The sequence below is a fragment of the Heterocephalus glaber genome, unplaced genomic scaffold (genome assembly GCF_053883595.1).
Source record: "Heterocephalus glaber isolate CG9 unplaced genomic scaffold, H.glaber_assembly_v1.0 deba00001773, whole genome shotgun sequence".
NCBI classification, from domain to species: domain Eukaryota; kingdom Metazoa; phylum Chordata; class Mammalia; order Rodentia; family Bathyergidae; genus Heterocephalus; species Heterocephalus glaber.
This window is the reverse complement of record NW_028258463.1, coordinates 2,599,870-2,613,938: the sequence shown is the minus strand read 5'-3', so window position 1 is coordinate 2,613,938 and position 14,069 is coordinate 2,599,870. Positions and strand designations below refer to the sequence as shown.

General features: G+C 37.8%; 1 protein-coding gene across 12 annotated transcripts in view; it reads left to right on the top strand.

The window, feature by feature from the left end:
• Stxbp4 (syntaxin binding protein 4) overlaps positions 1-14,069 on the top strand; it is a 241,391-nt gene that overhangs the window by 145,306 nt on the left and 82,016 nt on the right. For 7 of the 12 annotated variants that reach the window (XM_021239929.2, XM_087202598.1, XM_021239930.2 and 4 more), the window contains one exon: positions 5,184-5,222. The exons of 2 other annotated variants lie outside the window; for them this stretch is intronic. In XM_021239929.2, the coding sequence (XP_021095588.1) occupies positions 5,184-5,222 (39 nt within the window). Of the gene's footprint in view, positions 1-1,085; positions 2,314-5,183; positions 13,878-14,069 lie in introns of those variants that run through there. 3 more of the 12 variants (XR_015447830.1, XR_015447829.1, XM_087202595.1) reach the window with 3 other exon arrangements.

Here is a 14,069-nt window from a genome sequence, read left to right as displayed (position 1 = left end):
AATAAAAATAAGGGTATCTAACAATTTACTAATGCCTGCTTCACCATACCTCATGGAGGAATGGGGTGTCTACAATAAGTTAGGTTTTTGTTAGAACTTTACCCCATTCAAGCACCAAGACTTGGTTTTATTGTACTTGCAGAAAGCTTCACTTTAATATGTATTACATGCTTCCCTGCCTCCTTGTATAGAGCCCACTGAGCAAAATCATTATGAACATCCATCATTTTACAAAACACAGTGCTTGCTGCCAGTGATAGTAAGCTATATATGCCATAATAGAGACACAGCACTCATCTCTCCCTGTTCTCAAGTGCTTGTCACCACTCTCTTCCCCAGGAGTTTCATATTTGAAGAGGCCCATAGATAATCAGGCTCATTTGAAATGCTTGTAGAGAGACCTTGACTATGGGTCTGCAGAGGCTCTTACGTAAGTCAAGTGCCTAAGTTTTGGTGCAGGTGGATTTGATTACAGCAAGGTCAAGTGGTAGAAGGGGAAGAAGAGCATGCATGGGCTTTGCCCTTGGAGAAACTTGGATTCAAAGGCTAGTGTCTCCTAGAATAAACGACCTTGGGCATGTTCTTTAACATCTCTGGGTTTCAATTTCCACACTTATAAAATAGAAAGTATATTAGGACTTCATAGAGTTCGAAACAACCTGTTCACAGCGGCTGGCTCGAAGTAGACAACTGCAGCAAAGTTGGCCTCTTTACGCCTCCCCTCAACATTTTGGTGGGGGTTCTCGGTGATTTTTAGCCACGTTCAATTAGGTGATGTTGCCAGATAAAGTCTGTATAAACAAACATCCATTGATGTCTCTTTTAGAAGTATTTAGTATGTGTTTTGTTTTCATCTTTATCCTTCTATGGCCCCAACCAAAAATCTGAGCCCACGTATCCTGTGTTAACTCTTAAGGGGGAAGTGGTTCAATTATACATGGGCAATACTTTGGAGGCAAGAAATAACAAGGAATTAACTCAGAATATTGCCTCTCTCACCTCAGTTTAAAAAGAATAATGGCCAAAGTCACCTTCCCAGAATACCGAAGGAGATTATGGTTTGTGTGCATATAATCTCTTCCCAGAAATTGGCATCTGTCACTGTCTTCCCCAAAACCGAATTGTAACGTCTGATGGAAGTGGAGCCTCAGGCAAGGGGATGACCGTCAGTGCTCAAGGATGGCCAGGTGTGCAGTCCTCTCGGAGAATTCTCAGCCATCCACACACCCGCTGGGCGTCTATTAATACTTTGTCACTACTTAAGTTCTGATTCAAGAAAAGAGCATTTGACCTGGTAGAAACAAATCTAAATGGTGTTGGTCTTTCCAGAGCCAGGGTTTCAAAGAATTAATAAACGTGTGTGTTTCTATGCCTTATGTATGTCCAGAAATGCATAGATGTGTGTAGGCAAACTCACCTGCCAGAAAATATGTATGTAAATCCATAATACATATATTTGTCTAAAATATATTAGTGCATTCTAGGAAAACTCTTTCTTATTTTCTCTCTCTCTCTCTTTTTTTTTTTTTTGGTATTGGAGATTGAACTCGGGACCTTGTGCTTGTGAGGCAGGTGGCGGAACCACTGAGCTAAATCCCTGGCCCTCTTATTTTCTCCTTAGAAAGGAAGTTTCAGCATTCTTAAACTTTATAACAAAATGTCTGTTATCTTGGGGGTGCTCTAATGAAATTATCTGATTAACAAGGTCTTTTTTCCACTGAACTTCATATCTCCCCTGAAAGTTGTGTACTAATACAGATTAGTAATAGTCTTTTGGTATAATTCTACTTTTAGGTTCCTATACTTTGTATATATGTTTTACAACGAAATTATTATGAGTTATATTTGTTGGTGAAACTCAATTTATTTATTACAAACTAGACATAGCTAATTGCTTTCTTTATTTCCTTCTACTAAAAGATTCAGATTCTCTATGATCAGTGATTATACTTGTATTTTCTACTTTTACATATTTTTTCCCAAATTCTTCAGCTTAAAACAATAGACATTTATTTCCCCATGCAGTTTCAGAGCATCAGCAATAATCAGCTTCTCTGGATAATTCTGGCATACACACTCTCTCTCTCCCTGGGTTCCTTGGAGTTGTCAAGCTGTTTGTTAACCAGGGCTAGGAACTGACTGAAGAGGGCTTAGTGGGCTGGTGAGAGCCTCGCTCCAAGCTCACTCATGAGGCTGTTGGCAGAGGCTTCAGTTGCTCACGTATCACAACCACACAGGGCCATAGAACTGCTCATAACATGGCAGCTGGCTCTTTCCAGAGCAAGAGACTAGAAAGATTTTTTTTTTTTGGTACCGGGGGTTGAACTCAGGTCCTTTCACTTGTGAGACAGGCGGCGGAACCACTGAGCTAAATCCCCAGCCCAAAGCAAGAGACTGGAGACACACAGACAAAAGCTGTGGTATCTTTTACAACCAATCCCAGTTACATACCATCACTTATGCTACAAGAGGTTGCTATTGGTCATGCAGACCGACTGTGGTATAATATCAGAGGGGACTGCACAGGAGTGTGGATTCCAGGAGGTGGGGATCTTGGGGACCCACCTCAGAGGATGCCTACCAAAATGTTATTTCACAATGCAGTGTACATTAAAATATAATTTGTGTACAACTCTATATACATAATCCAAAATTTCTCTATTTCAGATACTCGCTCTCAATATTCACTTACAGTGTTAGCAACATTTCAAGTACATGCAATCGTTTGTCTTAAAAAGTTACTTAAGCTTGATTTATAATTCTCCACCCATCCACTTGGATTATATGCTTTTATATCAGATTCTAAAATCTGATATATTGTTCGTCATGTTAATTCTATCCTCCACTAGGAAGTAGTAATCATTACAAATGCATATCAGTAGATCCTTGGAAGTCTATGTGATTTTTGAATAAAACAAAGATTTTTGTCTAGTGCAGGGAAGGCAAATAGATTTCACCTCACATCAGCTCTCTCTCAGTTGACAACAGCTGTCTCAAGTGTTGTCTTGAGAAGAATTCTGAGGCCATATTCAACCTCACTGACGTAGGCCTTGATTGGTTACAGTTGTCTGCTCTGGGTCCAGTGGGAGAACCAGTGTCCAGCACATGTGCCTTCTCTTTTGCAGCCTTGGTCTTTCTGAGCATATTGCTAACACAGGAACTCTGCTGGAATGAACAATAGTAATGTAGCTATGAGGTTGGAATAACAAAATAAACAGTGATAACCACCACCCTCCAGAATTTCCGATAAGATGTTCAATATTTGCAAGATTTACTTTAATAATTGTAAAGCATAACTAATTTCCAATAGAAATATTTTTTCTTTCTTTCCAGTCAGAGTTCATTAATGACCATATGTGGCCATTGAGTATAGGTTGTTCCCAGGTAGGAAAAAATGTAAATGATAGGCTATCTATAGATAAAATTCCTTTTTGTTACTTCTGAATTAGCTAAAAGCTTCAGTTACTTTGTGTCATTTCACTTATAAAATAAAAATAGAAAACAAGATTTGAGATTATTATTTTTTTAGGCCTTCAAGTAAATCCTATCTTAATTCATTCTAATGCAGTTAGAAAGTACGGAGCATCAAGAAGGAAAGATGGAGAGGTAGGACGGTTTCTGGATTAGAAATAAACTAGGGCTGGGGATTTAGCTAAGTGGTTCCACTGCCTGCCTCACAAGCACAAGGACCCGAGTTCGATCCCCGGTACCAAACAAAAAAAAGAAAGAAAGAAAAAACTACTACTTTTAGCCTTTCCCAAATCCTTGGAAGATTATTGTCAAGAGCCCTCCCCTCAGAAGACCTCCTGAACTTAGCTGCTGTGATTCATTTCCAGTGAGTGAGTGGTGTCCATCAACAGATGAGTAAGGTCTAAAGCTCATTTGATGAGATGTCAGGACAGTTTCTATGCATCTGACTTCAGACTAGATAAAGAGAACATGTGTAGGTGCCTCATTGATTCTGCATGTGTGAGAATTTAAAAAAAAAAAATGACCTTTTGTCTTTTTTTTTCAGTGCTGAATATCTAACCCAGGGCCTCATGCATTGGTAGGGAAGTGCTCTACCAATGAGCTATACCCCTGGTCCCAGCATTTCATTTTTAGTGAGACTATGGAGAAACCAAAAGAGGACTTTAAGGAGGCAATAGAGATCTTTTAAATAATTTGCCCCAAACATGGCCTATCTACAAGTAAGTTACTAGGTATAAAAATCACTATTTTGATTTCAGAGCTGTAGCTATCCATGTGCTACCTGGTTTAGAATACCCATTATTGAGCACAGGGCATGGTATATATGAGGACTGAATGTTTATTGAATGAACATCCTGCTGGCAGTTTGGGGAAGCAATTGATGGGATGGGGGAAAGCTTCATATCTAATAGATCTGAGTTCTAATGTTCATGCCATTACTTTTAGATATGTCCTTGGTACTTATTTCAAATCTCAGATAATAATTTCTAACTCTGCAAATTGTTTTGAATATTGAATGAAATGGGCATAAAGCTCCTGGCAAAATATCTGGCACATGATGAGTGCTTAACAGATGTTAGTCCCCTCTGTCTTCCCTTTATTGCTATTTGCAATGAAGGAATTTTAAATGATAACATTTGCACAGCTGCAGATAGAAACCAGTAGCCAAAACCTACACTTCTGCCACTCCCTGGCCAGTCCAAAGCCCTGTGATAGGAGCAGAAAGGTTGCATTGATCATGAGCCTGAGACAGCTGGCCCGGGATTTTCTATAAATACCTATAAAGAGGTGTAGGAATATGAAGCACTGTAGGAGAAATTGTCATTTAAGTGAAAGGCCAGCCAGCTGGCTTGGGTTATTCAGAATGGCAAAGCCACTGAAATGAATAAAACATCCGGATCTAGACATCCAGCATCAAGCTCTTTTTCCCCCAGTTAAGCAGTGACAGGTATAACTTAGATGTGAAGCATGTTCTCCAGTATTTCGTTGGGATATTATGAATAAATCTTCTGAGAATGCACGAAGTGCTTTGGAAATTTATCACCTTTCTGAGGTTATATTTCTTTTAGCCAGTTATAGTATTCTGTCTGGCTCCAGGACCCTTACTTTAGGTTTATTAACAAATACTAATTTTTATCAAGCATTTTCCCCTACAAATTTGGTTGCTCTATTAGCCTAGGTGGGTTAAACAACAAAAATTTATTTTCTCACAGTTCTGGAGTCCAGAAGTCCAAAATCAAGGTGTCAACAAGGTTGGTATCTGGTAAGACTCTCTCCTGGACGGAGCTACACCTGTAATAGTTGCTTTTTCTTTACTTACTTTCTATAAGATCTCTGGTACTTTATTTTCCATCCAAAAGATTATCTGCATTTATAAGGTCATACATAATGTTTCTTGCTACACGTTTACTAAGTTTTAGGCAAACTGGCAAAAATCCAGACCAGTGTCTTTTTCTGTAGGCTCTAGTTTTTGTGGAAGAAGCAGTTGAGGAAAGGAGGGTTGTGGTGGGCAGAATAAATGCCGCCCCCAGTAAGGTCCAGTTCTGGTCCCAGATCCTGTGAATGTGTTGGGTTGCATGGTAAAGGGGAATTAATGTTGCAAGTGGAATTAAGGCTCTTAAGTACCTGCCCTCGAAATAGGGAGAGTAGCCTAGATTATCCAGGTGGGTTCAATCTAATGACATGAGCCTTTAACAGTGGAAGAGGGAGGCAGAAGAGTTAGAGAGATGTGGCCATGGATGCAGAATCTCAAGACAAGCTATGTTGCTGGCTTTGAAGTCGGGGCCCATGAGCCATGGAATGCAGGTGACTTCTGAGCTACAGATCTGCGAGCTAGTAAATTGCAGCCATTTTAAGCCACTAAATTTGTGATAATTCATTCAACAATAGAAGACTAATGCAGGGAGTTAGAGGTAGAGGGGAGAGGGTAATGGTTATGGTATACCTAGAATGTGTCAGGCATGGAACTTATACATGTTATCTCTTCAAAAACTATTGATGCATGTGTTATATATGGTATACATTAGGAAACAGACTCAGAGTTGAAGTAACTTTCTCAGATGTCCGCAGGTAACCCAGTTAGCAGGTAGGCAAACCAGAACTACAAATGAGATCTGCATAATGTATATGAAAGAACAGTGACCTTGGTCTGCTTGTGAGTCACTCAGATACTGTGTGCCCTTCAAAGTACACATCAACTCTCTAAGCCTCAGTTGCTTCAATTGTAGAAATGATAGAGAAAAATAATGTTCATGAGCTTTGCATGAAAAACAACCTGGGAAATATTTATCAAAGAGAATTATAAAGAGTGCAGTACTTTTCTGATGTAAAAGTCTTATCCAGCTGCCACATACCTGAACATCTGAATCTAATAAACAATGTCAGTATCAAGGGCCTGAGTGATCTTGGATAACAGCTGCACTTTGTAACTTCAGCGTCAATATTAACCAGGTATCTCTATGAAAATCTTCTTCCTTGCATTGGGCACACGCCTAGAAACAGGGATTTGGCCGCGTGCCAGTCATTTCAGAGGCAGATCATTTCCAGTGTGGTAAAATCACCTTGTTGAGGATTAGGCAATCGGGTGGGGCGAGCTTTCAGCCAGACCATTTACCGTCATATTTTTTTTGTCTTTGGTAACATTTTACATTTTAATAGTTAAAACTAAATTTGTAAGTAACTTTTGTAATCATTTGCCGTAAATAATTATACCTTAAAGACTGGAATCCAAATAAGTTTCCATGTAATGCCAGCTACTCAGAAGATAAACTCCCACCAAAACTGTTTGAATTCTTGTACTACTTCAGTTATTACTTACCACAAAATGTAGTAGACCTTTGCAAGATGCTTGGGTATGACAATTGGTGAGGGGGGCTAGTAGTGCTAATTATTTGGTAACTTGGGGGCTATTTAAATAAATATATCCATTTTCCCTGATAATTTTCAATCTTGGTAAGCATATTTCTAAATATTTGAGGGCATTATCACATGTGCAGATTGTTTTATCTGACCCCAAAGTATAAATAAGATGCTCTACCACTTTTGGTTATTTTTACTCAGTGGTATAACTCCAGTAAAATATCAGGGGAATGTATAATGTCCCTATGCATCAAGCATTTATTGACTCGACTCTCTGTGAGCCAGACACAGGCTAAAAGGATGAGAAGGACATTGACCTGCCCTGCAGAAGTTCCCAGCCTTGTGGACAAAGATAGACATATTTAGAATTCACTGCTGCATGATATAAAAAGTAGGACTACTGAGGAGCACAAAGCCTGTATCTGACTCAGGCTTCACACTAGTACTTTTTATTCAGAATTGCTCAGATAACACTGTTTTGTTTTGTTTTTATGAATTTCATGGCAAGTACTTTTACAAAGATAAAGAGCTTTAGATAAATGATCTGTGATCACCGAGTTAATCCTCTCATTTATTTCACCTTGTAAAGCTGAAAAGTCCCTTTTAGATGGTCACTTGGTCCTTCCTAGAGCCTCCTTATGTGTTGTTATGGAAACTGACCCCAGATAGCAGAACCTCCAGAGGACTTCTACAGAATGGTGAAATTCTCTGAAGCTAGGTTTGCATCTGGGTCACTCTAACATACCATGTAAGTGTTTGACCCGGAGTAAAGTTATTTCATCTTTCTCCATATCGCCTTCCTCAGGAAGGACAGCAGAGTCCATTTAGTAATAGTTCAAAGGTGGGACCATTAGAAACAATTGGTATTTAAAGTTCATGGGAGAGGTATAGAGGTTGGTGGCACTTTTTAAAAATCCCACAGTTTTTTTTACTGTAATTAGACTATTATAGCATTTACTCTCAAGTGACTTTGACACTGCTATATGATTGTGCCAAGGATACTGATAAAATGCCTCAAGATCTTAGAGATGATCTCGTAAGGAAACTCTCAAAATCCCTTCCAGCTTTGTGATTTTAGATTCTTCTCTAACATAACATGTATATGCTTATACTTTTATATTTTCAGTGTAGTCTGTATAACTTTGATAGAAATTATATCATAATTAATATAAGATTAGTTGAAATTGTACGTTTGAAATTTAGGGTTTTTTAGATTTCAAATTTGGTAATTAAGAAAAATGTGTTTATTCAGATGCTTATTAAGCTTATTTTATTGGGTAAGCTCAGTAAAAGGCTGTGTGAATTGCATCATAATTCTGTTTTGAAAGAGCATTAAAAATTAAAGTAGCTTCTATATGCTGTGCACTTCTGCACACAAGTGAGAATTTAATGTAGAAACTTTGGCAATGGTCTTGCAAACTGGCTTCTAATTAAATTGAGTATTCTAAATCTCTGTTATGAGTCTTGATTATTGACATATAGTAGCATGAAAAGATATATTTGTTACCTCTTTTCTGTATTCTAGAAATATAAAAGTTGTACATGCACTCATGGCTTCCTCGTTTTTTTTTTTTTTTCTTCATACCGGGGATTGAACTTGGGTCCTTGCGCTTGCACGGCAGGCAGTGAAACCACTGAGCTAAATCCCCAGCCCTCATGGCTTCCCCTTGAAATGCTCTTCTTGCTTGGCCATTACTTAGAGTAACACTGAGTGCAATAGCCCAAGTCAGTGCAGAGATTCCTGGTTGATGGCTGGTCTTCTAGGTGCCAATTTTGAAACCCAGGATCCTTCACTGTCAGGGCTCAGCCATTCCCTGGGACTGCAGAGTCCTCTGCATGCAGTTAGTGGAGTGAGAATAGAGAAGGCACTCCAGCTTCTTAAAGACTTCTGACCAACCAGAGAGACACCAATTCTGTCCCCTTCCCTGTGTGCAGGTGAAGGTGCAGGGGAAGTTGGGAAATGTAGTCTGAGCCTAGACAGTAGGCTCTTAGAAACAACTCTACAGTATGGGAAAGAGAACATCAGTTTTTGTTGGACACATCAAAGGGACTGTAATGAAGGACAAATATACCCACTATATGATCCTATGCATTGCTAATCGTCTAGGGCATAGGCAACAGGACATATTTTTTTCCTTTATTCTGTATTTTTTTGTCCTATCATGATTGAAAACAAGATCAATTTTTAAGAATTACCTAAGGCTACACTCTGTGATTATAGAGCTGTTTCTTTTTTGAAAAAATTAATTATATCAGCTCTGGACCTGGGATGTTTTAGCTCTGTAAAAGAATTAACAGTAGTCTAGGTCTGTGTATATTATCTGAAAAAATGATATTTTCTACATTTTTCACAGGAACTTACTTTTCTTTTTTTTTTTTTTTGGTGCCAGGGATCGAACTCGGGTCCTTCTGCTTGCAAGGCAGGCGGTGGAACCACTGAGCTAAATCCCCGGCCCTCAGGAACTTACTTTTCAATATTCATCTTTTACAAGTCTTGTGAAAGCAATTTTCCAATATTACATACAATACATTTATAACTTTATATTCTTATAATTTGGCATGTGAGATTTTAAATTAATAGAATGTTAAGATATCTAGTGTATTTTTATAGAAAGCACCATAAATAGGTAATAAAAATAAAATTTGTCCTCTACACTGTAAAGATTTAAATGAGATCCTGATAATATTTAGTCAAAGCTTTATTGGATTTCCAAAGGCCAAATTATGAAGTACTCAAAATGTTCTGTGATATTTACAAAATTCATTAATTATTTTGATTTAGGGGCATACTTCTAAAATTCTGTAAGAGAAAACTCCTTTATTAGTGGTAAGGAAATTCCTATAATTTTCCCTTATGTATTTTTGAAACAGATACACCTTATATTAATGACCTATAAGTGTTCTTGTAACCAGTGCTGTGGAAAGAGTACATCGTGCCTATATATCATAGTTTGGTAACTTTTTTAATGATTTTATTGACATGATTCACCTTGTGTCTTTTTACCTTCTAATTTGTTAATTATAAAATGGGGATTATTTTTAAGTATAAATCTTTTATTCTCATTTCCACTTGAAACCAGTTGTAAAATCGTCCAGTGATTGATTCAAAGATACTGACTGGTGACGGAGACAAATGTATTAGCATATATTTACTTATCTTTGTTTTCTGATTTATATTAATCTTATATACATAAAATTATCCACCCCAGAGGAAAAAACTGACATTGAACGTTAATAACATTGGCTTGTTATCATGCAGCTTTATCTTAAACATGATAAAATAGTACACACAACTCTTGTTAAACTCAGTGATATATAAATAGTACCATCTACAATGGTAGATTAACAAAAGAACCTCTTTCATCATCTTGGAACATTGTAAGAATGAATTTCTGCAAAACTAGTGCACTTTTTGTCTTTAAGCCACTTTTTGCTTAACAGGCTGTCCTAAATTTTTATTTTGAAAGAAAGCATTTTGCTTGGTTTTTTGAAAGAAAGCATTTTGCTCCTCTAGCTAGGAGGTAAGAAACATAAGGAGAGTAATTATAATGGGATTTTTAAAATTCACTTACATTTCTTTGCCAATAAAATAAAGCATGTTCTTTCAAGTTTTTTCATAAGCTCTAAAATACGTCTTTCAATTTACTAATATTATTTTTTAAAGCAAACAATTGATCATCTCCCCAGGTCAAATAATATTGTTTTCCAACTACAGGTTTGGTAACCATTCAGAGGCAAATAATATTTTGCTTTTTCGGTTTTCAAATACATTTGAACTGCTGTTGATTGCTCTCCAAATCAGGTCAAATGCCCTGTCTCTGCAGGAACATTTGCCAGAGGTACTGCATGTTCGAATGGATGATTTTCATGTTTCATAGTCAGCCTCATTTATTTTCCAGACCTCTAAATTTTTCATTCTACTCAGCCACATCTCCCTTTAGAAATCATGGGATCTTTATTAATTAAACAGAGTCAACAGGCCTGATTTATTCTCCCTTCTCAGCAGACTTACCAAGCACACAAATCAGAGAGGAAATATTTCTAAAACTAAAATGTTCTTCAAGCCAGTAAATCTGGAATTATCTCATCATGCTGATTATGTCAAAGCTTTTTAGCCACAGTGTTCACCAAGTCATAAAATTGAATGGAAAACTCACAGTTGGCCCCATTCCAACATCATAGGCAGAATGCCAAATTTTTCTTAAAATAATCAGAAAGCCCTATTTATCAATAAAACTAGCTATGATTATTTATTGAATAGCTACTGCTTGCCAGGCACTTTACCTGCACTATCTGATGTTCAGTAGCCCTTCTCCCTTATGGCTGAATGTTTTTACTAAAGACCCAATTATGAAATGTGTTCTTGTCAGGTAATTTTTTTTTTTTTTTTTGGTACCGGGGATCGAACTCTGGAGCTTGCGCTTGCAAGGCAGGTGGCAGAACCACTGAGCTAAATCTTCGGCCCCCTATGAAATGTGTTCTTAAGCCACAGAAAGTATCTCTCTGTTGCTTCAGTTTCTTTTTTCTAGTGAGTGATGCTGTCGTTGCATGTTTGGTGCTTAGGGCTATGTGTGTGTTTAAAGGATGTACAAAAAAAAATACAGTAAATACAAGATTAATCACATTTTATGGTGTTTCAGTTGCTTTTGGAGTAAGATCAGATGTTGGTTTGTTGATAAAAAGCGCTTAATGGAAGCGACTGGCAAGGATGACTTTCTGGTTGTTCTTTGTACCAATCATTGTTCAGATTCTATAATTACATTTTTTCTTCTTACACAGTTTGATTTTCATTGTTTTAAATTATCAATAGAATGGACTGCCCTTATGTAGGCTGTTACAGTTTTCAACTGGTAAATATTATCTCTTAAATGTCAAATAGCAAAGCTTGTACCTGATCATTGTTCCTGTTTTTCTTCCTTCTCTTTCCCAATGTGGGAACATAATAGGGGGAGATGATTTACAATAATTGAAATTAGAGTCTCTTCTTTGGATCAACATATTGCAAATGTGTGATAAACATTAAAGATATGGGCACCGAGATTTTAAAATAAGCCAAGCGGTCTCGCTAAGCTTTTCCTTTCCAACATGTACTTTGCACAGGATGATGTGTCCTCGTTTCACCTTGCAGAGACCTTGCAGCCCTCTTATGTTACTCTCCTTAATGTTTCTTTAAAACCACTTTCAGTATGGGCAGCTTTCCAGCTTTAGAAAGGCGTCAAAATGAAATTAACCTGTGTTGATTCAAATGCTTTAGTATGTTTACCCTTCACAATAAAAAAAAAATTCCTTTAAACCATTTTTAAAAGAGAATAATAATATGGATTACTGTCCAGGGAATAATGACCCTTTGTACCACTTCCCCACATTCTGAGGTTCTGAAACTCTGAAGATGTTTGGACCTTGTCATCTTCACCCTGGCTCTTACCCTGTGGTGAAAGTAGGTGTCGGTAAGCTTCCTCCATGAAAAAATACATTTTTCTTATTTAAACAAAGGAGCTGAAGGAATTAAAAACAAACCAAATCAATAATGGCAATGGAACTGTCCATTTTTGCTAATTCTGACATTTTTCAGCTACTATCATCAATAGCCAATAAAGTGAGTACATTTTTTATAAAAAATATTTTAGTACTGAGAATTAAACTCAGAGCCTTCTCACTGAGCTGCATCCCCACCCCTTGTTTTTATTTTATATTTTGGCACAGGATCTCACTAAGTCACTAAAATGCCCAGGCTGAGCTCCAACTTGCTCTCCTCCTGCTGCAGCATCTCAGAGTGCTAGAATTACAGGTACATGCCATCACATCCGACTTAAGGGAGTACGTTTTGGTGATAACTTCCAATTTATATTATATGGAACACTAACCCCATGTGTACCAACAGGGGCATGTTAGTTTGAGCAATATTGCATTCTCTTGGAGATTGATAGAGCACATTAGCATACAAAAGGTTCTGGAAAATCCTACAGTGTACCAAAAAACCTATTTGACTGTATGTAACATAGTGAATCTGAAGTTGATTTGACTGTACACGTCTATTCTTCACATAGCATTTATTAAAATTCTTGGATCCCACTTTGGAAAATGTTGCTCTATACTACAGAAGATGCCTTCGCTCCACAGCCTTATTTGATCTTCTTTGATACTGACCTTCGGGTACACTTGATTTAAGACCTGATGCTGCGTCTGACTTTGAGTTTTGTAGGACAGAGGATGGAGAAATTGATCTAGGGTGAGAGGGAGCAGGGGGGTAAACTGGAGCTGGAAAGAATTTCAAAGGAGAAGAAACAAATCTCTATCCCACAGAAGCTGTTGCTCCAACTCTCAGAAGCTGTGATGGAGGTGGATACAGGAGATTCATCCAGGTGGAATCTGGGAGTAAGAGAAGGTCTGAAAAACAACATCCATCAGGCAGAAGTGCGGTTTCGTGATGTTGTTTTACTACCCCCCAAACATGCACAACATCTTTGGTACCTCCTGCCCTGTCTCTGATTGTGTTCTTCAAATGCTTTCCAGGATGCCGGTCATTTGTTCTGAGAACATGTCAGGCATCATAAACTCAGAGACAAGAAACATAGTTCCTGGCCTAGAGGACCTTCATATATAGTGAAAAGTCCTAAAAATAAACAGGCATAAATAATACACTATAATAAGAGACAAGACCATGGGTACAGATTGGAAGGATCTTAAGGGAGATCTGGTTCTTTAGAATTAAAATGAGTTAACTCCCCAGGAAGGAGGATTGTGGCAGAGAAGAAAGCATTGTTGGAGCAAATTTTAAAAACAAGATATTTCATGTGTTAAAGTGTGTATCTGACCCAGAAGCCATGGTTGGAACTGGACCTTTAGTAGGTGAAAGGACAGCATGTGATTTGTCATTTAGGAAAATCTCTAGGCTAGAATTAATAATTAATTAGAAAAGAGCTAGAACAGAAGTAGAGAGACAAACTACTCCAATGACTCAGGTATTGCCTTGGAAAAGGAGAAGAGGGAACAGATTCCAGGAATGTTATACCTCAACAACCATAGGACTTGATGACTGACGATACCGGGTAAGGAAAAAAGAGGAATTAAAGATAGTACATTCACCTGCATTCATTGTTACCAAAGAAGGAAGAAGGGAATGGATTTCTTTGAACCCTAAAACATATGTAAGACTTATTAATACTACTAGATCCTGCTCTAATCACAGTAGAGTAGAATCGGTGTCACCAGGATTGGCCCTTGGATGGATGGGTGGCAAG